This window comes from Conger conger, chromosome 18, assembly GCF_963514075.1.
Source record: "Conger conger chromosome 18, fConCon1.1, whole genome shotgun sequence".
Lineage (NCBI taxonomy): Eukaryota > Metazoa > Chordata > Actinopteri > Anguilliformes > Congridae > Conger > Conger conger.
The window spans coordinates 14,671,037-14,697,253 of record NC_083777.1 but is presented as its reverse complement, the minus strand read 5'-3'; the positions used below and the strand labels follow the sequence as shown (position 1 = coordinate 14,697,253).

The 26,217-nt window shown below is 40.8% G+C and overlaps 1 protein-coding gene across 1 annotated transcript in view; it reads left to right on the top strand.

The window, feature by feature from the left end:
- Positions 1 to 26,217, top strand: part of khdrbs2 (KH domain containing, RNA binding, signal transduction associated 2) — a 158,572-nt gene that overhangs the window by 122,877 nt on the left and 9,478 nt on the right. The window contains exons 7-11 of the mRNA XM_061228444.1: positions 1,597 to 1,679; positions 4,590 to 4,648; positions 8,643 to 8,742; positions 10,759 to 10,810; positions 23,551 to 23,654. Of these exons, the coding sequence (XP_061084428.1) occupies positions 1,597 to 1,679; positions 4,590 to 4,648; positions 8,643 to 8,740 (240 nt within the window). The 3' untranslated portion in view covers positions 8,741 to 8,742; positions 10,759 to 10,810; positions 23,551 to 23,654. The remainder of the gene's footprint in view (positions 1 to 1,596; positions 1,680 to 4,589; positions 4,649 to 8,642; positions 8,743 to 10,758; positions 10,811 to 23,550; positions 23,655 to 26,217) is intronic.

Sequence of the window (26,217 nt, the reverse complement as noted above, 5' to 3'; positions counted from 1 at the left end):
CTGGAGCCTGATTATCCATCTATGTTTTAACAGCGCACATACTGTATGAACAGTGTGAGCTTCCCGTGAAAATTAATTGAAAAATAATCGGCTTGGACGACTGCACTGTTAGTTTCACTGACACCATTTGTAAACCGATCCAGGATTTTTCTATCAAAAACAAATTATAATGAGTGTCATTATTCTAAATACAAATTATTGCATTCAATAGTCCCGTTCTTAAGGATGGAACCAGTTTGGTTTGGTGTACACTGTATCACATTGTGAAGTTCAGCTTGGTCAAGTTTTCAAACTATTTTACCTGTTATTTAATATGCGTCATCTCTTGAAATTTTACCAGAAGCTTCTGTAGAAATGGTGAAACGTTATTTACAGGATTGCCTTTATTTCACCTTGTAAGCTGAGACTGTCAAGATTCCCTCTCCAGAGTGCCCACAACTTAAGAGCTTCAGCACTTCCACACAAAATCTCTCATAATTATATATTTCCAGGGGGTTCCATTTGCTGAATTGAAGTATATTATCTATTGGACCACATGTTCATCCTCTGCCATCTCTGGATCCAAAAAGAGCTCCTTCTTTCCGTAATGAAACCATAGCTTTGACCTCCATAGAAAAAACATCCACTAACTTGGGTTTAATACCCCAAAATCCATAGACAGTCTGAATTATGACTTTCCCTTTGATATTGGTGAGGGGATTAAGCAATGATAATCGTTTCTAAAAATAAAGAAATAAATACACTTGGTCCTCTTTTTCCAGTCGACGACAGGCTCGCTGGCAAAATGAAATAATTTCATAAAGTTATGCCGTGAGACACTTTGCGCCAGAAGAGGCTTTTCATAGCCGGAGAGAAAACTTGAATAATAACACTCAGTTTGTTGTGCAATTTTGCGATGGCCATTGCAGAACAGCAACCAGATGGAAATCCAGAGAATTTCTCCTTGGTCGAGAATTTGATTAATGCATGGAAAAATGCCTGCCAATATGAACCACAAAAAAAAAGAAGTAAATAATGCACATAACAGTTATTAATTGAATGTGACATTTGAAGTTATGCTTAGTACCCTTCTGTGTTGTGGTTTATTTATATCAAAGTACATTATGAAAGAGTTTAATAAAAATAGATTTAAATATAGAGAAATATATCGAGAAATATAGAGAAAACTGCAAGCCTTCCTTCTGAGCACTGACTGTTCTGACCAACCGTGAATCTCTTCCTTGGTGATATTGCTGTCATTTTTTAAATCTTGGATGAACAAAATGAAGCTTTCCTAAAGCATTAAGATGGGACCAGGATTGCTGGTGGTCCAGTCAGCCATGGACTCAAAATGTGGAGACCCGATTCAGGTTTCATAGCTCAATGAGTGTAAGACAGGGGTCCCTTTAACACAGTTCAGTCTCAGACTTCCCCTTCAAAGTGTTACTTTTCACACAGTTCATTTTCACGATCCCTTTTGCACAAGAACAATAAGCAACCATCCACTCAGTGATGTGAAGAACATCAAAGAAGTGAGACTCCTCGTCTACAGTTTGTCTCCTACTCATTTCACACCCAGGTTTAACAGAGTTTAACAGAGTTGTTTTTTTGTCACAGGGGTACGATGATGGTTATGACGGAGAGTACGACGATCAGAGCTACGATGCGTACGACGACAACTACAGCAGCCAATCGAAAAGGTACAGTCCACGGTTTTTCATTTTAAAAGGGAGACAAATTTGCCTTGTGTACAGCCCAGAAACATAATGCATTCTGGCTGCCATGGCGACCTCCTAGAGAGGTGTCTATGTGAACTGCCATATTGAAATCATCATATTCACTTTTCTGTGCTGTCAGCTGCATCTGATTTTTTCTCCTCTGGAACAAAACACATTGGAAAATGGAAAATAAATATAAAAATAAATAAATGGCCCACCAGCATGTCTGAAAAAGTACATTTCAGTTGCCGAAAAATGAGTAATTCAAGCACCATTTTTTAAAATCAATCTGCCATTTTTATTCAATAACAAAGCAGTTGTAAGTGTCTGCCAAGGCTTTTCCCTGTCCTCCCCAGCCCATTACAGCTAGCCCCCTCCATATTTGCTTCAACCATTTCTCTTAAATGTACTTTTTAAACCCCCTCTAGCCAGGTTTCTCAAAAGCGCAATTATCTTCTTCTAGTGCATCGCTCTTAGCCATGTTTTTAAAGAATATTTCATTTAAAACCTTGTATGAAATATTCATATTTTGTCATTTTCTCAAATCCTCTCTTGAAGGTGTTCCAACCTACATTCATTGGCTGAAACCTTTCTTTTAGGTACTTGGAGATACTGTCTGATACTTAGTGCCTCTGTTCTCGAGTATCACCCTATGAATATAAATGTGTGTTTTTTTGTCTAATGGGAATGATTGACTGCTAGTCACTGGAATTGCTTTGAAGATAATTGTGTTAGGAAAAAAAGCAGGTTTTACATTTAAATGAGATTCATTATTTATCCAGTGAGATTCAGAAAATTAATAAATTATTGACAAAGAGATTTTTATCTTGACGGGATTCACCTGGATTAATATAGGACAAATAAAATAAATACTAAGGGAACTAATAAAAGGAGGGGCACGTGTTGCTGTGGGATCATTGATGAGGTGACGCGTGTCATATACGTGTCCCTTCTGATAAACTAATGAATAAAACAAATTTCATAAACTATCTGGCTGTACAGGCATAAGCTCGAGATTTTTCTGGCTAAAACGAATGCGGTCCAGAAACTTATCGGACATACCGTACCGAGCATAAATATCTCAGCAGAAATAATTATGGAACACTTAATATGCACACTGTTGTGTGGTGAATCCACCTGCTCCCACTGTTAGATCTGTATCACATTCAGATTCATATCCTAAGCACAGCTGCTTTAATGGGAGACTGAACTTGCGGGTTTTGCTTGTGTGGGTGGGCTAAGCTGGCTCGCTGTAGGATGATACATAGGGCCCGTGGGGACCCTCATTCCACATCCCTGTAAGGAAAGGACGCGTATGTACCCGTATTTCATCCCACCGTTGGGGTGAGACGGTCATAAGGTACACCCTCCTCTCAGAATGCGACATGCTCGTGATGAAGAGGGTAGCTGCCAAATCTGTACCCCACGGATGATTCCGGATGCACAAAAGCACCTGCAGCTTAGAGAGTGATGTTCGCCTGCCTGTCATCAGATAAGAACTGCCCCCCTCCCTTCCTCTCTGCAGGGGTGGTGGGGTAGCAGAGTGGCAGGGGAGAAACACACGGGGGCTTTTATTACTGTAATGATGGCCAGGCTGTGTACTGTGTGTTGTGCTGTAGGATAAACACACTGGGGGCTTCATTAACTCAGCTATGGCCAGGCTTTACAGCTGTGTACTGCAGTGCCGTTCATGCACCCACTTTAGGTAGATTTTCACATTACCACCTGGACCTGCATAGATTTCTGTTGAAATAATGCTGAGGTGTAGCCTAATTATTCTAACCAATTACATGATAGAAAGAAATAACTGGATATGAAATGTCAAAACACCTTTGTTAGGTTTTATGCAAGAAAAAACAATAAGCCTTTTGAAATCGATATACCCAGACAGTGCCACAGGAAAGCAATTTAGCTTTAGCCTATTTATGTATTAATTTTTTTATTTTTAACCTGTACATAATCCACCATCTTGAAGAAATTATGTAAACCTGATCTTTATCCTGGTGCTTCATGAAGCATAAGCGGAAGTAATAAACCATACATGTAATCATCTAATGTGTATGTATGTGTATGTGTGTGTGTGTGTGTGTGTGTGTGTTTGTGTGTTTGTGTGTTTAGCCCTTCTGTAATGAGGAGTGTATCCATCGCACCCACGGTGAAAATAATGACTTACGCAGCACATTGCCGACTTTGCACATTTGACATGGAACCGGCATAAGAATGTGAGACTCCATCAATTAAGCTGATAATTAGTCTGATTAATTTACTGGGAGATGAGCTGGAATGCAGATTGCAGGACCCTGGGGCCCTCTGGGACTGAGTCTTGTAATTGGACTATTAACCTTAAAACAAGATTGAATGTGTTGGCAGTGGTGCCTGTGCATTGTTATCCAGTTAAGAATACTGCGCCTCTCAGCACTGTGTCAGAGGGCAGCTGGTCTGGCCTGTCACTGGAGAAACGGGTCTGGACCTGACAGAGGCCGTGTGTGTGTGTGTGTGTGTGTGTGTGTGTATGTGTAGGGGGGAGGGGGGTGCGTGCATGTGTGTGTGGGTGTATGCGGTGTGTGCGCATGCACGCAAATATGCAGTTATAGGTTTTTATGTCTGTGCTTGGTGTATCACATCATTTCTAAATAAGATGGTAAGGGATGATCATATTACAAATCATAGGTAGATATTGGTTTCACAGACACAGATTAAGTTTAGTCCTGGACGAAAATTGAGTTCCGTATGGTAAATCTCTATTCAAAATTTTATCTACGACTAGGCTTAATCAGTGTCTGTGAAACTGGCCATGAAAGTATGAAAAACATTGTACTTTATATCTTTATATGCCGTTAACACAGACATTTTGCAGTTTCTATACAGTATTTCCCTTCGTTTGCTCAACAGCACCTCGGAGTATTATGAATACGGACACGGCACAATCGAGGAGGCCTACGACAACTACGGTAAAGAACCGCACCGCCTCTTTTTACTCTTTACGGTAAATAACCAGCAGTTTCAGGGCTCCCTCCACACCCGTTTCCGTTATGTTGCCGTTCTGGGATCGAGAGTGGAATCAATCACTGACATTCCAGGGAAAATAAAATTCCTGGCCTCACTCCTGAAGGATCAATTGATGTGATTCCAGCTGCGTGGAGTTTGGGGGTCCCTTGTTCACGATGGATCAGTTTTGAGCTAAACCCCTACCAGCAATTAATCAAAAAGGGTGGAATTGATCTTTGCCAGGACAGCCCATTGGCTGATTTATGCCAAGGTGTGTCTTACTCTGCTTGTGTGTCAGATCTATTGATGAGGCGCTATTGCCTTAAATGAGCAACATGGCCCAAAGCTTTGCAGACCAACTTTCCCAATCGCTTTGCTTCTCTGCCACTTCTGTGCATTTTATTACAGGAAGCAGGACAAGCTACTTGAAGAAATTACATGTTTAACGTTTATGTGGGTGTTGAATCCTCTGTAAGGCCAATTAATGATTTTATTTATTTTTTTATTTTAAGTAGGGGGGACACTCCAATTGGAGTGTGAATGCATATTCACCACATGCATCAATGCAGAGGAACAAACAAAGCATTTAATTCCATCATCTGACTCGTATTGACTGCAGTTATATGATTATTTTAAAAGTTCTTATTCATGAGAAACATCAGAGATGGGAAAGTTCTGCATACCCACAATGCTACTTGTATGCTGTATGAGAAGTTTGCAGCTACACCTGCCAAACATCAGCAAGAATATAGTTCAGGGAATCCATTATCCGTTAAATCTTTTGCCTTGTGCAGCTAACTGCATTTCCACCACTGCCATTTTGACACAAAAGGCCAAAGTTTTACATTTTAGTCATTTGGCAGACGCTTTTAATCCAAAGCGACTTACAAGTGCATAGGTTCTTCCAAAGTTTGGTGGATTTGGCAAAGGCAGTCATTAGAGATCCCACAAAGGGGGATATGACCAGTGACATTCCCGTATATTAAACTCCCATGAGCCCCCTCTTCCTCTCAGAGTCGGTCCACTTGCCGGCCGTCCTGCAGTCTGTTTGGAGAGCCCAGTCGGGGGGCAAAGCCTCCCCCATTCTCCACACAGAGCCGAAAGCTCCGCTCCGGTTTCCCGTGGTGACTGTGACGTTTGGCAGCGGAGAGGTAAAGGCTAGCGGCTGCCAACGTTGCTCATATTCTGGCCTCTGTGTTGCCCTGGAACAGACTTCCACTACAAACCACCCCACCCGGAGCGTCGAAGGGTGGGGATTTCCACTGACCTGGCCAATTGACCGAGGCAGCTCAGAACCCTAGGTGTGCGTACGGTCATTTTGACCGGTTTTGGCCGAGGCGGACACGTCCTTGTAGGATTAGCCCCGGGAGCGGGAGATCTTTTTGTCCTTCCGCTCTCAGAAAATTAAAGGGACAATTTTTTCTCTCTCTCTCACCGGCGGCTCGGCTAATCGCCTTCCGGGGAGCGGGGCAAAAGACCGAAAACAAAAACGAGGGACCGATGATCCCATTTTCCGCTCTGCGACCAGCCAGCGAAAGCTCCACACACCTCGTGAGCAGGAATAATAAAAGCTCCGCTCTCTGCCACAGAAACACCGCAAAGAAGAATGGAGCACACTGCCACCACCTTAAAAAACCCGCGGTCGGGGCCCGGTCGCTCTCCTCCCCTCCCGCACCGGGCTCGGGCACGTAGCCAGTCTAATTAATTTCCGTGGAGAAGGCGGCGTTCCCAGCGGAGAGAACCCGGGCCTTAATCTTCTCTGTTTTTGTACATGTGTACGTCTACGTGCCAGACTGCTCCGGCTCGATCCCAGTCCTTAATTAGAGGGATTATAACATGTGTCGGGCGGCACGCCGCAGTTCCCGGTTCGGAATACGATTTAAATTTCACTCGGTACTGTAATGTGTTTCCCTTCAAAAGAAAAACACTAAGCGTTCAATCACAAACTGTATCGCATAACAGCTTATTTATGCTAGAAGTAATTAAGTACTCTTGTGCAATCAATCCTAGACACACTCCGTATAAAAAATTACTTAGGAAAGGAAATAGAGTGGGTGATGGTCTTACACAAACAAAGATATCCATTTAAGGAGGCAAGCCAATTTTACCAATCGCCGTTCTAAAAGGTCAGGAAGTTGAACCTGTAATTCTTGCAAGTGAAAGGAATTCAGCTTCAAATGTGAGCCTGTTGTTTTTGCCTTTTCTTTTATGGTGAACTTTGAGGCAGTCATTCAGAGGACTTCAGCCTTGGCACCTTGGAGTGGGTGTTCAGCTCAGAATATTTTTCTATGAAATCAAGAGTATGCAACAGCCACCCCCACCACCTGTTCATTATACAGTCAGTTCCATGAAGATTCCAGGCTGGACTAACATGAATACTATCCTTCCAAGCACATACAGCACACTGCAGTGTAACACATACAGCACACTGCAGTATAACACATACAGCACACTGCAGTATAACACATACAGCACACTGCAGTATAACAGCACATACAGCACACTGCAGTGTAACACATACAGCACACTGCAGTGTAACACATACAGCACACTGCAGTGTAACAGCACATACAGCACACTGCGGTATAACAACAAATACAGGGAGGGTAACTGCAAACATTCAGGGGCTAACAAGCATGTTCTAGAACCTTCTCCCTGCACCACTAGTGAAGGCACATTGTATTTATGAAAGAAGGTTCACTTTGGGTCTCTAACTTATGTCTCAAATTTCAATTTTCATACCTCAAATGTAAAAACAACAGGAGCTAGAGGAGAGCAAATGGAAATGTTCAGAAGCACTCACTCACTAATCCTTGGGGGCAGGACTAACATGTGGTCCATAACGGTAGGGAAGTAGGGAAAGCAACAAACTAAAGAACACACACACACAAACAAATAAACACACAAACACATGTTTAACTAAACTGAAAAACATGATGCTGATGCAGACATATACTCTCCAAGCACTTTATTAGGAACATGCTTACTTAATTGCATGAATAAGTAGGTGTAATAATCTAATCAGCCAATTGTGTGGCAGCACTGCAATGCATACAGTCATGTAGATACAGGACAGGAGCTTCAATTAATGTTCACATCAACCATCAGAAAGGGGAAAAAATGTGATCTAAGTGACTTTGTGCAGCAGTTCTACAGACAGAAACGCCAGAGGAGAATGGCCAGTCTGGTCAAAGCTGACAGGAAGGTGACAGTAACACACCACAACCAGATAACCACACATTAAAACCGTGTTATGCAGAAGAGCATCTCTGAACACACAACGCATCATAACTCTAAGCGGATAGGCTACAGCAGTAGAAGTAAAAAAAATAAGTCTGATAAATACCTAATAAAGTGCTTGGTGCATGTTTTTTGAGGTTAATGCCACCATCAATAACACATGACAGTGCAAAGGTAGCTGGCATACCGTAATGGTGAGATCCATCACACTGCACTGTGGGACCTGCCAGGTTCACAGGCTTTTGGCCTTTCTCAGTGGCAGTACTTTGTTTCTGGGCCCCATTTTGAGGGGGTGCACTCTGATAGAGGGGCGCAGATGTGGCACACTGGCAGAGTGGCACCACGGCATACCGTTTTAAGTGGAACATTACATTGTCCTGGCACAAAGCCATCACAGACAAAGGAGAGACAGGCTCTTTTCATGTAGAAGTGTCACTTCCATCTGCATAGCATCACCAGTTCTTGTTGCTTCAGTGACTTTTGTTCAAGGTCAGAGTTAATGAAAGCCCTTTTCAAAAAGCCCACCTGCAAAGTTGCTAATTGGACACAGCAGATGAAAAGTACAGGAAAATTCTGGACTATCTGTCAAAACATGGTTTTGGGGGCGACTGGGTCCAAGCCAGTCAGACCTCAGCGAGCAAAGCGTTGTGTTTTGGTGGATGATCCTTGTTCCGGTCCTGCTCTGTATTTGTTTAATGTGTCTCACTCTTCTTCTAGCAGAAGAGGAGTGGACTGCTGCTCGCCCTAGCCTCAAAGCCCCACCCGCAAGACTATCGCGAGGGGGCTACAGAGAACACCCCTATGGTAGATATTGAAGGTGCTCCACATCTGTCACCTCCAACTACAGACAACCTTAGGACTGTGTGCCCCCACCCCAGCCCCCTCAAAAGCAAGAAACTAATTGGTCCTTCCTTTATTTTTCGACCCCACCCCCCCATCTTGGGAGAGCTCCTCAAGGCTTTCACACACCTAATGCTAAACCTACGACACAATGTCAGCTTAACTGTTTTTGTAACATGGACTTCTTTTTAGAGTTTAAGTACAAGAGGCAAAACAAAAACCAGGCAAACACGCCGAAATCTGGCAAGCTATGTCGATAAACTCTGCACTGGAATGCTGTTTTTACTGGTTGTCCCTTATTGTCTGTCCTTCAAAAGTAAAAGCATGAAGTTTCCACAGAACTTGGTGCTTCTTGGTGCCCTTTAGTGAACCCTGGTCTCGTCTCTGAAGGCAAGAATGAATTGCAACTTTTCAAGTGATGATAACCAAGCTGTAGATAACTTCTTTCCTTTTAATATTTGTTAGGTTCATGATGTTAAATATTGAGTTTGTAAATTTAATTTAATTTTGTTATTGGGATTGGAAGCAACCAGCTATGTATGCAGCTAAATTTAAGTGCTCTGTTCAGTGTTTAACTTGTATTTGTATATAAAACATAATAAAAAGAACATAACGCACCCTGTGTAAGCTTCTCTAAATAGGTGACCATAAATTGTCAAATTTGTTTTGCCATAATTTGTCAATAAAGCTGCAATCTTTTTTGTAAAAATATAAACATTTGAATTACTTGTTTCTAGCACTAAATGCCTGCTTTATTTCTCCTTCAGGAAATGGCTAAAATGTTTTGATACATTAAAAAGAAATCAACAAAAAATGAATTTTAGAAACTTTTGTCTTAAGTCATTTTTTGTGTAACAATAGATAAGCTGTATTAATACACTAAGAAAGTATTGTTAAATAACTTTAAAGCTCTAAATTGTTCCTTGAATCTTGGTTAGTCATATAAATGTATAACATGTTAATGATAAGCAACTGTTTAGAACAATAAATGGATTTTTTAAACTATCCTCTAAGTTTTGATCTTACTAAACACAAATTCAGATGGACTCCATTGCATTATCATGATCTGAGAATGAGGTAAGAGATGTCCCACACCACCGTAAGACTGTCTAGATGCATCCAAGCCTTTGAGTTGGCCAGCATAGGCAGTCTTTCATCCAACATCTTTAACACTGCATTAGATTCACTATCTCTGTCTGCGAACTTACAGTAGGAATGAGTGGGATGCATATTCTTTAGATTCTGCTGTCTATCATCAACAGCCCGATGGACTCACAGCTGTTTTTTTCCTGTTCCTCTCTGTTATCTAACCTCATAAATCTGTATATTTTCCACTGTTTTAACTACCACTGCCAATGATGGCCAGTTAGATCTGAACTCTCTCTTGTGACAAGTAGGCTCGAAGGCTGACGATTATAAAGAAACTACCGTAGATCGCGGGACTCAAAGGATGACTAAACATTAAGCAGGTAACCCCAATAATAACTAATTTTGCGTATGCCAGTCGTAAATGATAAAGTTACTAATTCTTAAAAAAGTAAACCTTCCCAACCTAACCACAAATAGATGCCTAGGCCTTTTTAAAAACCGCTAATTAATGTTAACTAGTGACATCAAAAACATCATCTATCACAAAAGAAGCATAACTCTGCAATCCATAAAAAAACTAAAACTAATATTAATGCTTGTCCAGCTAAACTTTAGCTATATATAACCGGAAGCAAAACGATTGCAAGAATGTTTCAGGGCAATCAAAATAGTACCTCTAAAACATAATAACCATATTGGTATGATGGATTTTCTACCCTCTGATTGGTTTACTTTTTTGGTAGTAACACAGGCTTTGATAATCTTGTGAAGGTTACTTGCATGCATGCTGAATGTAGCCTAGATTTCCTTTATTTTCTCTGTCATACATGTTGTGTTTGTGATTCTTTGCATTAAATTAGCAATTGAGACATTTTCACAAAAATGACACCTTGTCTCTTTACAGGTGACTCGCACTGTTTGAACCACTCAATAGATGGAAGATTGTAAATGAAGGGGTAAGTTCATAAACTTCTTCATCAATAAAAACACACCCTGCTCTAAAATCCAGCCATGCCAGCTTGAAAATTGGGCTGGCCAAGCTGGTCAAAACTGGTCAAACTGGGTATGAGCTGGTCAACCAGCATGACCAAGCTGGGCATAAAGCTGAGTACAAGTTGGTCAACCAGCTACCAGCTGCTTCAAAATATAGCTTGAGCTGGTCAAATCATGTCAAGCTGGGAGCAGGTCTAAACGGGTCAACTAGCTAAACCATGTTGAACTGGGAGCAGTTCTGAACTAGTCAACCAGCTACCAGCTGTTTCAAAACCTAGCTTGAGCTTGTTTTTCAGTAGGGCACTTTACCAGGGAGGGACCATTAGGAAATATATTCTATTGTTAAAGTACAGTTCTATGTAAAGCACTACATAGAACTGAAATATTATTTCCTGTATTGCGAAGCATCCTCTCTTAAAGGGAAATGCCTTTAAGTTTATCTTTCACAAGTTTTTGTCTGAGCTTCAGCGAGAGAGGAGACGGCAAGCGGTGGTGATTAAAACTCGGGAATGCAGTTTGAACCGATTTCAATCGACTCTTCCCGGAGGACGTGAACAGCAGAATAAGAAATGCGATGTTCATACGCATTGTTCCGTCAGATTAGATTATGTAAACGAACGCACCGGAATCACGTAGCAGAAGTTGAATTGTGAGTACCTGTCACTAGCCCCATCGAATGCTCAAAGTTTTCAATGAATCTGAATTATGCAAATTGGTAGAAGCAAATTTGATAGTCTAGTTTTAGGTAAACAAATCAGTAAGGGCTTCTTGCGCTTCCAGTTTTTAATGAGATAAATGAGAAAATTACTGCAGGCCCAGATTAAATATCCGTTAAAAGACTGTCCTCCTTTGTGCTTCTTCATTGAATGGCATCATAAATATTCTGTTTGTCCCTCTCACCTGGCTAACATGGCTAGATGGATGTTAAGTAACACATGCCTGTTGGAGATAAACACATGCCCTGAGGCACAACAAAGCATTGGAATTTTCTAGAGGAATGGGTTAACAAATGTATGTACCTGCATGCTTTATCTAGACTTGCCCCCTTGACCATTGGATAGAATTCTTACTTGTCGACACCTCCCTGAACCTCAATCTGAAGATAGAGTAACTGTGTCCCACTTCACTTAGGAAATACATTCTGAATTCCATTAAAATACATTTTATGGCTTTTTTATTGCTATTATTATTAATCAAGTCTGGTCAACAAGCAATGGGAGAAACGTCAGACGCCTCCCACGTCAAGGAATGAAACTAAGAATGACTGGAGAACATCAGGGCCCACCATTTTCACTATTTCCCCAAAATATCCAGCAACACCCCAAAGGTGGAACATCCTGGCACATTGGCAGCGATACTATAAATATAGACAGTAGGTGAAGACATTATTAATGTGGTCTATTCTGCCTTTTTTTTTGCATTTTTTATTTATCTTGAAGCAGGCCTACCAGCTGTACTGCATGGCTTATCAAAGTTCTCTCAATGCATTTTAAACAGAAGCATCCCCTTTATGCTTTTGGATTCAATAAGGCCTTCATCATCAGCGCACACATTCTTAGTGCTTGGGCAAATTGGGCCATTTGTATTAGACTGCTTATGGGGGCCTGGGCCCCAAATGCCAAGTGCCTTGAGACATTGTGTTACATAAATAAAACTGAACTGAATTAGACAGTCATGAAGACCGAGACCATGATGACTATGATATATATGTGATCTGGGTCCAACGACTGATGACATTTTTATTTTCTGCATTGATAATAATGTATTACTATATAGACTCCAATTAGGTGGCAACAACTAAATGCATAAATGCATGCAGACATGGTCAAGAGGTTCAGCTGTTTTTCAGACCAAATATCAGAATGGGGAAGAAATGTGACTTTGACAGTGGAATGATTGCTGGTGCCAGACAGGGCGGTTTGAGTATCTCAGAAACTGCGGATCTCCTGGGATTTTCACGCACAATAGTCTCCAGTGTTTGCAGAGAATGGTGTGAAAAAGAAAAAACATCCTGTGAGCAGCAGTTATGTGGGCAGAGACGTATTTTTAATGAGTGAGATAAGAGGTGAAGGGCCAGACTCATCAAATCTGTCAGGAAGGGGACAGTGATGCAAATAAGCACACATTACAACAGTGATACGCAGAAGATCATCTCTGAACACACAACTCATCAATCCTCTAGGTTGATAGGCTACAGCATAAGTCTAATAAATACCTAATAAAGTGTTCACTGAGTGTAAGTGCAAACAATGTATATATGAAACTATGGTAGTTATCCTATGATGCTGAGAACTACTGTAGTCTAAATGTATACATTTTTTGGACTTGCATTATGTTTTTTCAGTAAAAGTATAAGAATTATGCGGTGTTACACAACCACATCTGTTAGACGGTACATAACACTCCAAATATAACACCTAATGTCATATTGTTTGTATAATGACTTTTAATACAAGTTGTGACACTAATTGCATGGTTATTGCTCTTCACCTAACCTTTTCGCATTCACATTATAAGTTACTGAAGATCAGATTTTCTGCTAGACATCCCCAAGGCATAGTTTTGAAAACAGCCTAAATAAATATAATTTATTTCCCACATATTCCCTCTTTGCATAGCATTTGATCGATTCTCTCGGTCCTTGCGGGCAGGTTAACGCTGTCAGCCATATTAACCGAATATTTATAACCTCAGGCTACATCTTTTTTTTGTTTCCCTTTTATTTAAAATAGTGGTCTTTTCTGTAGAACATTTTTCCCAAGATTCTGGGGATTTATGGGATAGGACTACCCAGGGCAGTGCTTTTGTACACAACAAAAAGGCCACTGTTAAATCAACTCTCACAGTGTCTATATGAGTCCACTCTGAACTCATAGTGGACTCAGTGGATTCATATGGACACTGTAACATTGTGCCATGTAGAAAGTATGAATTTCTCTTGTTTTGGGCTGGGTAGTTGCATTTGTGGGCCCTCTTCATTCCTTCGGCCACAGCTGTCAGTTCAGTAGAGAGCAGAGTCTCCTTGAAAGGCACACACTGTTAGCTACTGGCTCTTTGACCCCATAGTCCACCGGCTGAGCAGTGCGGTCAGTCATCGAGTCACAGGAGTATACTTTACGCCCCGCTGCGAGCTCCTAATCGACCGGAGGCGACGGCAAGAGAAGGACAATCTCGCCATTGAAGGGCCTTCCTCCCCGGGCAGTGCTTTGACCAGCTTGGGCCAATTATACAAGGTCCTGCGGGTAGTCTGTGGCGCACAGCACTGGCATGAACATGACTTGATAGGGGAGCGTGGGGTGCATCTACACAGCGTACCACGCTGCTGAGCGCTTTGACACTGCGGACCGTTTTCAGCCCAAATGACGAATTGGCATCAGTGCCGCTGCACTGAACAGCGGTTAGGCTAATTGGGCTGTAACTCAGAAAGCTGTGCATTTGAATCCTGGGAGAGATGTGTGCTAATGGACCCCTCTGCTGGCAAAGGCACATCAGCCCGAGCTTAGCATCGCAGTGAACTCGTCTTCCCTGTTATTTCATCAAACCGGAAGGATTATATTCATTTTACACCCTTATTTATCAGTGGCCTGACATGTGCAGTGTTCAATTCACAAAAAAAAAACACATGCCCCAAAGGCTGTTAGAATAACTCACCATGTCAAGCTAATCACGCTAAACACCCTCCTGGGAACTTTCTAGTGTTTTCACATCATAAAATAAGCAGTTGGAAAAAGCATAATCATTTAGGGTTTCAGCAACTGTAGAAATATTCTACATCACAATAACGGATATGGACCATTTTGTGTGGAGCATTTATCAATGCTAGATTAAGCATTAATAATGCATGTATTAATTATAAACATGGGTGGCCTAAAGCATTATAAAAACGTAAAACATAAAACTTCACATAAACATGGAGTCAGTGCATATTTTGTTCTTTATATTTGGTATATCATTTGATGACAATGTATTTTAAGATTTTGTCATTCCCTAATTGTAAGAGAACAATAATTAAATATAATTTGTGCATGGAGTCATTCAACACTGGCTAAACGGCTCCCTCTTTGACAACATTGACCCATTGGATGAAATGAGCCTTAGGAGAATGGATGGAAGCACTTTTCCAAAAGTGTGTGGAAAGCTATGCTGAAGAAATATATTCTCCAGAGAGAGAGGGGGAAGGGAGAGGAAGAGATAGAGAAAGCTAAAAGGATTCACAGAGGTGAGGACTTATAGTCCACACAAAATGGGGTAAGATGTACAGAACGAGACTGTTGTGCTTAAGTCCTAAAGCCTGCATGCTTTACTGTAAAGAAAGAAACTTTAGAAAACTTGATGAGAGCTCAAATTCCTCTAAGGTTTGCAGTTCCTTTTTGTTTTTGCACGTCTCATCTTAAGCATGCCTTGTCTTCAAGGTTTTGCAGCGTTGCAGAGCCTCATTTTACCCCTGTCAGTTATGAGGTATGAATGTATGGGGAAACATTCATTGTGATTCATTCAGGCCCCCTGCCCAATCAGCCAAAGTAAGCAATTTGCCATGATGAGGCACTTTAAAGTTGTTTAGCAAGCAGACACTCGTCTCATTATATTCTCCTCTATACGTGCAAGTGGGGTGGAGGAAATAGGAGGGGGGGGGGGGAGGGGGTCTTCAGATTAAACATGTCAGCAAGACAGAGCACAGCCTTAGGAGAAGAGAAGTGAGGCTGAAAGCTCTGCCTTATTTCTCTCGTTAAAGAAGGATTCATTTCGCATTTCACAGCGGTGTTGGGTTTCAATGGGCGAAAGCTGAGACACAGATGGAACAGAAGGGAGAGGGCCATGAATATGTACGTTGGCCATTGTGCGTGTAACGGCAAACCAAGCGTGTTCCTGAGCCCACCTCATCGGCTTTAGGCCGTGTTACGCGTCCGTCTTTGTTATTCAAAAACGAGGGGAATTGCGTTCTCATTCCGTTTATGCAGCCCTTTGTGGAAATTTTTTTTTGTTTTTTTGTTTTTCCACCTGAATGCAGTTTCTCTCAGCACTACGCGAAACACAATCATTTCAAACAATTACATCACGAAAACACAGTTTCCTGCCAAACCATCGGCCGCTGCTGTCTGCCGCTCTCTGGAAGCAATTTTCTCTGTAAATTCTGCGACATATAAGTTTTCATTTAAATTGAAAGTCTGGCCACCTTGTATAAACCGTATTCTTCCTCAGATTTGAATCGGAAGAGAGGAGTGTAGAGAAGTGGATGTTTTCTGCAAGTTAGCTGGTCTTCGCATCATGCAGAGTTCATGCTGAATGCATAGTAATTCAGGTTGAACGTCATTCTTCGGCCTTGGCTGAACCGAACCACTCCGTTTCGCCCCAGCCAATGAGAAGCCGCGATCACATTGACCTGGATGACAGGGCGTCTCAATGAAGCTTTTAAAGCTTTTAAAGGGTTCAGGTATACACACTTCTTTCACTGAGGGGTAAAAGAGGAAGAGAATAAAAGCCACATGGTGTAAGGAAGCCGTTGTGCAAAGCCCGGAGTGCGAATCAATGGTCTTCGGCTCAAATGGAAATGTTTTGAGCCGCTTTTTCAACCCGACACGGACATGTACAAAGCACGCTAGGAAGCGGAGCTCCACCTGCCGCGCCGTCTTTCTTCCTCTGAGAAAGAGACCAATCATATGAGGAGGTGACTGGAGGGGCACTAGCCTCCCTGCCGTCACCACAATTCCACTGTCATCGGAGAGTTATTTGCAAGAGATGAAGATGACTTTTCTAAAGCAAGAAAAGTTATGGATAGAACTCATTTTATTGGGTTGACAATGCCCTGCTCTGCATCTTCAAGTAGTAAGTCACATTAATTAGACCGCGAGAATAAACCAGAAACTGCTCTCTGAGGACCGAACATCTCTGTTTTAATGAGATGGACAAAATGCACAACAGCAAATTGCCATGGATAAAAAAGTAGCAGCAGTGTTTTTTAAAGAAATGTATTCAAGTAACATTTACTTCCTAATATCGCGTCCTTAGAAAAGTATTTTGACTAATGTGTAACAACTTAAATTCTTGTAGACACCTTTTTTCAAAAGCAAAAAAAAAAAAACGAGAGCAAAGTGGATTATTTTTGTTTACTTAAAGTTAAATATTAAAGTCACAGCTTATTTTTTGTAACTGAATGGGTTTTGCAAAGGATCATTACCGTGATTCAATTGATCATTTATTTATGTGAGCTTAAAAACTAGCGATGTTTGGTTTGCTAGAAGGTAAAGCTTCCTTTGAATAGAAAGTGGGGATTAAATGCACAGGTTAATTACACACATGACTGCTAGTGGGGCCTAGTGTCTTCCCTATGTGAGCATTTAACAGTTCAACAAAAACAGAATCTGCTGTATTTCTTTTATACCTCCCCAAGCAAAACTTCACGTTTCATCCGAACTGCAACACTACGCAGACGCATTGCGAGTATATGATGGTCGTCATGACACCCAAAATAAACGTATGTGCTGTATTAATGAAGTGGCATGCGCCCAGAAAATTGTGCGGATTTTGAAACCCCATTTTTTGCCGTCGTTTCGTAACAGATCATCCGTGACCAGCCGTGAGACGCTAAAGTAATTTTGGCTGTTGCATAAGCATTACATCACGCTCAGAGAGGTAGCCGGGCAGAGGTGTCTCGGTTGGCTGTCAGAACGGGTGAAAATCAAGAACGTAACCGCAGACAGGAACCAATAAGCTGAGCCCATCAGGAGAACCGTGTCTTTGTGGAACCTGTGGGAAGCGGCCGGGGGATTTCACGGGCGTCGGTTGGGCGGTCGTTAAAGACGGACCTGGGCTGTCAGTCTGTCAGTGACAGCCCGTGATCCAAGAGAATGCAGCTCGCCAATTTACCGCACATGGCCAAGATGCAGATATCGTCTGGCTCCTACACACTCCCCTAATGCTGCCAGCTCAGCTGGACAAATAACATTAATATATACACACACGCAACACATACACACATACAAACACACACATTCCCTTAATGTGAAAAAAAGAAAAATAACATTTGTTTACACGCACACACAGTAGCTATATTTTTTTATAAAATGGCTAATAATGTGTGTGCATGTGGAAGCAAATGTTATTTGTACAATGGAGCTGGCATTCCCTTAATGCCAGTGTGCTTCACTGTACAAATAGCATAGATACACACACACACACACACACACACAGTGGATGCATTTTATCTAAAATGGTTAATGATGTGTGCATGTTGCTTTCGCATATATTCATTTAAACTGCCAAAAATGAATCTCCTTAGATGGCAGGTGAGCTCCTCCCATTTCGGCGTTCCCGGGAATTGTTGTGGAAGCCGTTCCTTAAAATAAAGCGATAAGCAAGGGGGAATGTTTATCTACGGGCGAGTGGGGTAATTATCCCTACTGACACACGCTCCTAATTAATTCTGAGCTGTCAGCCCCTTTTCCTCTCTTTTCACAGGGATTTCACGGCATTGAGGGACAGCTGGCTTGGCAGTCCTCTCCTACACTTTACAGTGTGCCAGAAAATTTACTGGCAGCTGGCCCCAACATTATACCATTCCCCCACACTCACTTTCTCGCCCTGTCACACACTCACACCCTCTCACACACACATAGATATTCACATGAATGAACACTCACTCAGTCACTCAGTCATTCAGTCACTCAGTCACTCAGTCACTCAGTCACTCAGTCACTCAGTCACTCACTCGGACATATGCACATGAACACAAACATACACACAGAGACACGCACAGAGACCCACTTCTCTTGCTCCCTTTTAGAGAAATCTGGTGGTTAGATATACAGTAGGCGTTAGATACACAGGTGTGTTAATCCATCACACTTTATGGGCTGTTGCTGGATCCTCATCGGTCGAGCACACAGCAGTGATCATGCCATAACTCCAGCACTGGATGGACTCATTTTTATTATGTAGCCAGGTGACTTTGAAATATTACTCATATACATTAATAAAAGAATGTTTAAAAAAGGGCCAAGTAATTAACTCTACATTAACTTCCCAGCCTGATAAGGAGTGTGAGAGTTATTTTTTGTTCATTGATTTCAAAAAGCCATCATAAACAATTACTCACTGAACTTGTCCAGGGTATAGCAGACAGGATACCATCTCCCAAGGGATTTATGAGATATTATAACAAGACAAACAGTAAATGCCATAGATCTTGTATACTCTAGGTTATGAGTGTTAACACTAAGTAGCAGTAACAGTAGCTTAAAAAATGACGACCAGTACATTGTGTAAGTTACTATCAATATCTCCACAAAGGGCTCAAAAATTTTCTCTTTGCATCAGTTCTTATATTTTTGGGGCTATTACATTTATTAATTGTATGCACTCAATCAGTTATGATTGTCACCCAGTGTCATTTGACAGTGTGAGCGTCATTTTAAGGGGTATAATCAAATCTGATTGCAGGGCCTCCTGCAACGTCAGGTCAGAGAGAGAAAAAATGTAATATTGCTACATTTGAAATTTCTATTTAAATTCTCTCTTGAAATGAGTATTCATAAATGTTTCAAAATAATTATACCAACCCACATATCTATAGTTATTGAGATGATTCAGCATTTAACAGTTACACCTGCCAATGCTATGTCTTGTGAATGCTTTGTGCGAACATCATATTGTAAGCAACACTATTAATACCTCCACTGAAGAATAAACTGCACTCATCAAGTGTTACAAATACTCTGCCTTATAATCATTAATAATTAGTAAGCGATTATGCAATTACACATGGCTGCTTATTTATGAAGTGGCAATTCTGCAAAACTATAATTATGAATCGTTTTACTGTAATGGAGCATATTAAGACTGCATAATAATTGCTTGTGTTGGATGTAATTGTTTCCAGCATAAGTCTCCACGAACAGCACTATAATTACAGACAGTGTAGCACTGACGTAGATCTACTTTGAGTGGTGGGGGACACAATTTCTTGGTCGTTGGTATGGGGTTGGTATTTATTGTGTGCATTGGGTGAACTAGTGAGTGATGTTCACCCAAAAGCTGTGGAGAACATGCCACAGCCCACTTTTCCATAAATGTAACCTATTGTAAATGGCTTGGCTTTGGGTTGTTCGTGTTAACCCTAGTCTGCATGTCAACTGAACACTATTACTGATTTATATATCATTCTTAAGAAAATGAAAATAATTGACCCAGTCTGAGGTGTCATATACTCACATAATTACACATCTGGTGAAGAGTGGACAGATTAGACTGGTCATCAAAGGCAAATGAAAAAAATGAATTTGAATTTGCAGTTTTATGTTTTCTATCCAAGATTATTCACTATAACACTAATTTTAAAAAAAGAACAGTGAATGTTAGTTCTTATCTGTCAATATATTAGGTATTATGTAGAATAATCTAAGTACATAACTGGCCACCAAATCAAACTATTTTAATTTTTAAAAGATGGAACTGAAATATACTGTAGGTTAAAGTTACAATGCGCCTATGCTTTAAAGCAGAGGGACTTTCTTTTCAGCAGATGTGGTGTGCAAATCATCTCTTAGCCAGGAGACCAGGTTGTTTTCCCCATGCAACTCCAACTCCACTTCAGGCTGGGATTATTTTTAGGAGTTAAAAGAAAACTTGCATAGTGCTCAAAAACATTATAAGAACATTACAATAGCACAAGCTCACCTTTCTGTATGAATTCTCATTACAAAAGGAATGGAAGCAAAATCTATTCAGTCATTCCTGTAGCTAATTTAAGTGCTTAAGCAGAAGAGAGAAAGTAATTCTCTTCGGCCAAAACTTCTCCATAATTTTCTTTCGTCTATAAAGCTGAATATCAACAGCATTTTATGTTGAAGATTTGAGAATGAATACATGTATTGTACATGGTTTTGATTTTACTTCTCAATCAGTCAACAGTTAACATTAAAGGAACCATTTTAGAAAGCTTGTCTTGCATAGAGCCATGAATCGGTGAACACAGGAGTGTCTCCGTTAAATGCAGACCTCTGCTAGCTCAACCAAGGCCTACCATTTTATCAAGTTGCATAGAAATTCATCCATAACCTTCAGCCATATTTTTCATACTTTTGCAAACAGACAGAAACACTGCCTCACAGCTCTCCTTCAGATTTCTCTTGAGCAGAAAGCTGGTCATTTGGACCCAACATTATAAGTGCATAAATGTGTTTACATATAGTAGTGCATATGAGTGTGTTTTTTTGTAATCTTTTATTGCTGAATGGCCATTGGAATAAAGCTTGCACTTAAACGTCCTTTCCCCAGATTGTTACCCACAATTCCAAAGCTGTGGTAATGGGCCGTGTAATGGGTAGTAACAGTCGCCTCATGCATAAAAGCACAACTGTGCAGCTCTGAAACGGTAGATGCTGAAAAATGATAAAAAAATAACTGAGAACAATCATTGTATTACCACAGGTGTTAGAGGTCCCATCAGAAGCATATCTTCCCCTTCTGAGCAGGTCCCTTAACCACCTTTTTTTCCACCGATAACAGTGGACCTCTTACTCCTGGTCCTGGAGAGCCACAGGGTGTCCTGGTTTTTATTGTTACTCAGCATTTCATTGATCAATTTAAACAGTTAATTACACTGTTAACACACCTCACCAGGTTTCAAGGGTCAGAATTGGTTGCAGATATTAACGTGAAAACAAAAACCAGCACACCCTGTGGCTCTCCAGGACCAGGAGTGAGAACCATTGTCATAGGGCAAGTTGGAGTGCAGTGCATGCTGGGATACCCATGACACCTGCATGGTGTCCACTAATCAGCACCTGGCAGAACATCCCTGTGTCACTGTTGCTGTGCAATGACCCACAGAGATTGTGATAAACATTTTTTGAGAAGCTCTTACGGCTTATACAAGATCCACACAATTGGGTAAGAACATAGACAAAGCAAAAAATTATCATCATCTGAACCGTCTCAAGTTTTTCAGTCTCATATTTAGACTTGAAAAATGATTTCCATAATTAATTTCCCAAATAAATTTTTTTTTTTTTGCCAATGACGTTACAGTTTGTCTCCATTTTCAAGAGGGCCAATGCAGTAGGACAATTGTCAAACAACCTAATGTAATGTATTTGAGAGAAAAAGTGATAAAACTAAGTTTCATTACAAGACTAAAACACTTGTTAAGACAGAATTTATTAGGTTTTTGCAGTGTATGCGTTTCATGAGAAATTAGTCAAGTTTGTTTTCGGTTTAGTTGGATATAATATTATAATTCTCGTTAAACAGCCCCATTAAACATTGTGAATGCATTGAAAGTTTCAAGTACACCCAAGGAAGAATTCATGCAGAATGGGAGTATATTAACCATTAAACCAATTAGCTTACATGACTGTTGTACTGTACGTGTGAAACCTCTCTCCCCGTGTGGTGTGTGTAGAAAGTTGTGACTGTGACATATTGCCATCATTTGTTTTTTAATGTTTTTTCCGTGCAGTAGCTGCAGGGTTTTTTTAAAAGAAATTTGATTCATAAGGACAGCAGCAATTAAAAGTCTCTACCTAGATTGATAGTATGTTCATATGCAGCAACATTTAACAGAAAAATGAACCAAAACAAAGGTGCAGAGGCTTTTAAAGTTTTCATTTTAAAGGTGTTGAATTGTTTAGCCCCTGAATACATCTCTGAGTTGCTGACTTCTTACCTTCTAAAATAGTCTCCCAGGTCCACACATAAACTATGGGATGCTTAGCCCGAGAACATCAGGGTTGGTTCTCTAAAGACAGCTTTTAAAATGCCTTTATTGGAAAGTTGTCTTACTGCTACCCGGTTGAAGTGCTGGACAAATAAGGAGTATATTTATCGTTATTTTTATCATTATGTGACAGACATTGGAACACTGGGTACTGCTGGTGTGACTGCACCATCTGTAGTAATAACCAGTGTTTAGGGTGAGTCTGGAGTACGGACTAGTATTTAGGGTTACTAGTGACTAGTTACTAGGACATATGGTGCTAGAGAACATAATACATAATACGTTCCCCCAAACAAATATTTCAGATCTAAATAGAATTTCTCATTTGTTGTTCATCATGTCAATGCTGACATCTATGGTGCTGCTCTAATTTTGGTGGTTGGGTAAAATCACCATTTTGTCGACGGCCATGTTGTGCTCACATTCGATGTTGCTGAACACTTTCTTTTGATGATTGTCTGTACAATAATTTCACTGAAATGCATACTGTATACTTGGGCAATTTCCCACATTATTAAATGCAGTATACAGTAATAGATATTATTTTTACATCAGTATATGGCGGTATATACTGTGGAATCTGATTTCTTTCATAAAATAGTAGAAAAATTGTCTGTCTTGGAGCCACTTGAACAACTGGGATCATTACTGAATAAATGATTGCCTGCAACATGCACTTAGGCTAATAAATGCATATCCCTGTCCAGGTCTTTGGTTTGACACACTTTGTTTTAATGACTGAAACATTTCCCTGCTGAACCATAGATTAAATCTTCAGAATAGCAGTGATTACACCTCGTTAGTGCATCCAATATTGGAAGCCCTACACTGAAATAGCCACTGGTGGCTATCGAAACTCAGGCATGACATCACTGATGACCGGAATCAAAATGAGGATGACATCATTCATGCAGCTCAGGACCACTGCTTCACATATCACCCAATCACATTACTGAACAAATGACTACTGTTTTTTTCCAACCCCGACAGATCATGAATTTCCCATAAATGAGAAGAGAACGCTCAGCAGAAGAGCAATGTTGAGGTCACCATTCGTCTCTTGCGGGTGCCAGGAATGATGGGAAACGATGACGGTATGTATCCACAGGTTTGTCCAATTGCCAATTATTGACCCCTGAAAGACCTCTACATCAAAGAAATGTCCTAACAGCTAACAACAAAAAGCAGTGCCATAGATATCAAAGACTCAACACTGTGATGATAACGCTACAACATTCCGGGCAGCTTACCAGAAGCCTAGAAGAGAAGAAATTAAAACACAGATGGCATCTGTAAAAGTGTGGAATTTAGTTTGAGGTTTGTTGCAGAGCAACAGATATGAAAACTTGACAGTGTGAAAAACAGTGAGAGCCCATTTTAGCAGCAGATATTGTGTGCTTTAATAATAAATCATATTTCTCCTGCCTGTAAAGGCAGCCAACATGGTCATCAGAAACATATACTGCTATAAACATTATTTCAAATGGAATTTTACAGATTCAGTGTAATAGCACAATGAGAATATCAAGAGACGTGCCTACAGACATAGCACGCTAATATCTTCAGAGAAACGGATTAATATTTTGGTAAGTCATTGCTATATCTGTAAATATCTACCATTGCACACATTATATTTGCAGATTTACACGGCACAAAAGATGGAAAGGTACTTTGTATTTGATGTGAAAATAAATTGACTGATACTGGGAAGATGGTTAGCATAAAGATTTGTCTGGTGATACAAAAGCCGCTTCAATGACACTGAATATCTCTGAATTTCTCTCACCGGCTTTCTGCTGTTCTACCTCCTCAGCCATTCTGGATAATGGCCTGACACGAAATGGAGAACAGCTGACAGGAATCGCATGATTTCAGTGGAAAAGCATTGGCAGCATTGTTAAAAATGTGTCCATTTCATTTGACAGTAATCTCGGAGTTTGAAGTAATAGCATTTATACACTTACCATGTACTTTCTGTGATTGTGTGCGCATTAGGGCTATACTGAATAACAAGCCAATCGACTAACGATTTAATCACCTAGTAGCTTTACATAAAAGCTGATCACTCTTCATGGACAATTTCTATTTTAATATATTAATTAAAAATATGCATTTATTTATTGATTCATCAGTCGATTATGCTTAAATTATATTATATTGACAGTCGACAAGTACACTCCCTCCCTGGACAAAACCATCCAACAACCCCTTGAAACTGCATTTTGACAAAATAATCATGCAACAGGATATATGAGTGCAGTCCATTAATGATTGTGAATCAACCCTGCAAGTGAGAAGGCATGGCCATATATGTGAATTATGGGGCATGTGTTTTATCGCCCCCGGCGTGCAGAGAATGTAATATTTGCATTATCCCCAGCGCCTCTACGGGCAACAGAGCAAATTCCTGTTGGCATTTACTTTTGGCCATCCAACAAACCCTGCTACCTTTATTAACAATTCCCTATTAATCTTCTTGCTCTGTTTATCTTTCCTTCCTCATGAGGTGGAAGTCACTGAGACATTCCGTGACCAATTAAAAAGAAACATTCTCGATACAGTATGCGGTCATTCACGCATACTCAAACACAGAGTTGTGTGTGCGCATGTGTTTCAGTGCCCTCTACAATTTCACCGCCTGATAACAATCAATAAAGCTAGAATTATACTCGGAGAGATGCCTACACCCATGCTAGTTCTCAACAGCATGGTCTCGCACAGATTTTCCATGCCCTGGAAATCGGGTCACGTATATCGAATCCTCCCCATGATGACATTCTGCAATTGCCAGGAGAAATATAATAGATATAAAATAGGTGTATTTACACATAATCCGTGGGCAAACGGCAAAACAATTGTAGTAAAAGAGGTTATGGTTCAGGCTAAGATGTAACATTACCAATATTACTTGAGCATAGAGACACAAAAACATTTTGTATGCACGCATTCAATGCCTCAGTTTTGGTTGGGGAATTAGAGCGTACGGTTAACTTCAACCACTAAGGCTGGATGTTCAGATCTCGGAAACACAGAGGCCCGATTTCAGTGGTCAGAACATTTGGTCAAAGGTTATCAAATTAGTGCGAGACCAGGTGGCTCTCAACCCCTGTGTGTGCATAGGAAGCAGGGGAGGGGCTGACTAACTGTCTACTGACTAACTGTCTTGCTGAAACCACGGCACAAAGCACATAGCAATAGTGCCACTTTGATGTTACATTACATTACATTATTAGCATTTGGCAGACGCTCTTATCCAGAGCGACGTACAGTTGATTAGACTAAGCAGGAGACAATCCTCCCCTGGAGCAATGCAGGGTTAAGGGCCTTGCTCAAGGGCCCAACGGCTGTGCGGATCTCATTGTGGCTACACCGGGATTAGAACCACTGACCTTGCGTGTCCCAGTCATTTACCTTAACCACTACGCTACAGGCCACCCCTTAACAAGCTGATGAATCCAACTCCTTAACCGGGCTAGTTTTCCCAATCCCCAAAATCACTGGTCTAGGGCAAGCAGGCAAGCTTAATTTCATATCCTGCATATCCTATATTTCAGCTCCAACTATTTGCACTTCTGGGCAGCTTCGTTGTTGATGGCAATGCGTCGATGCCTAGTGTCCTCATTATGGCACATTCAAAAGGTGTACTATCGCCCTTGA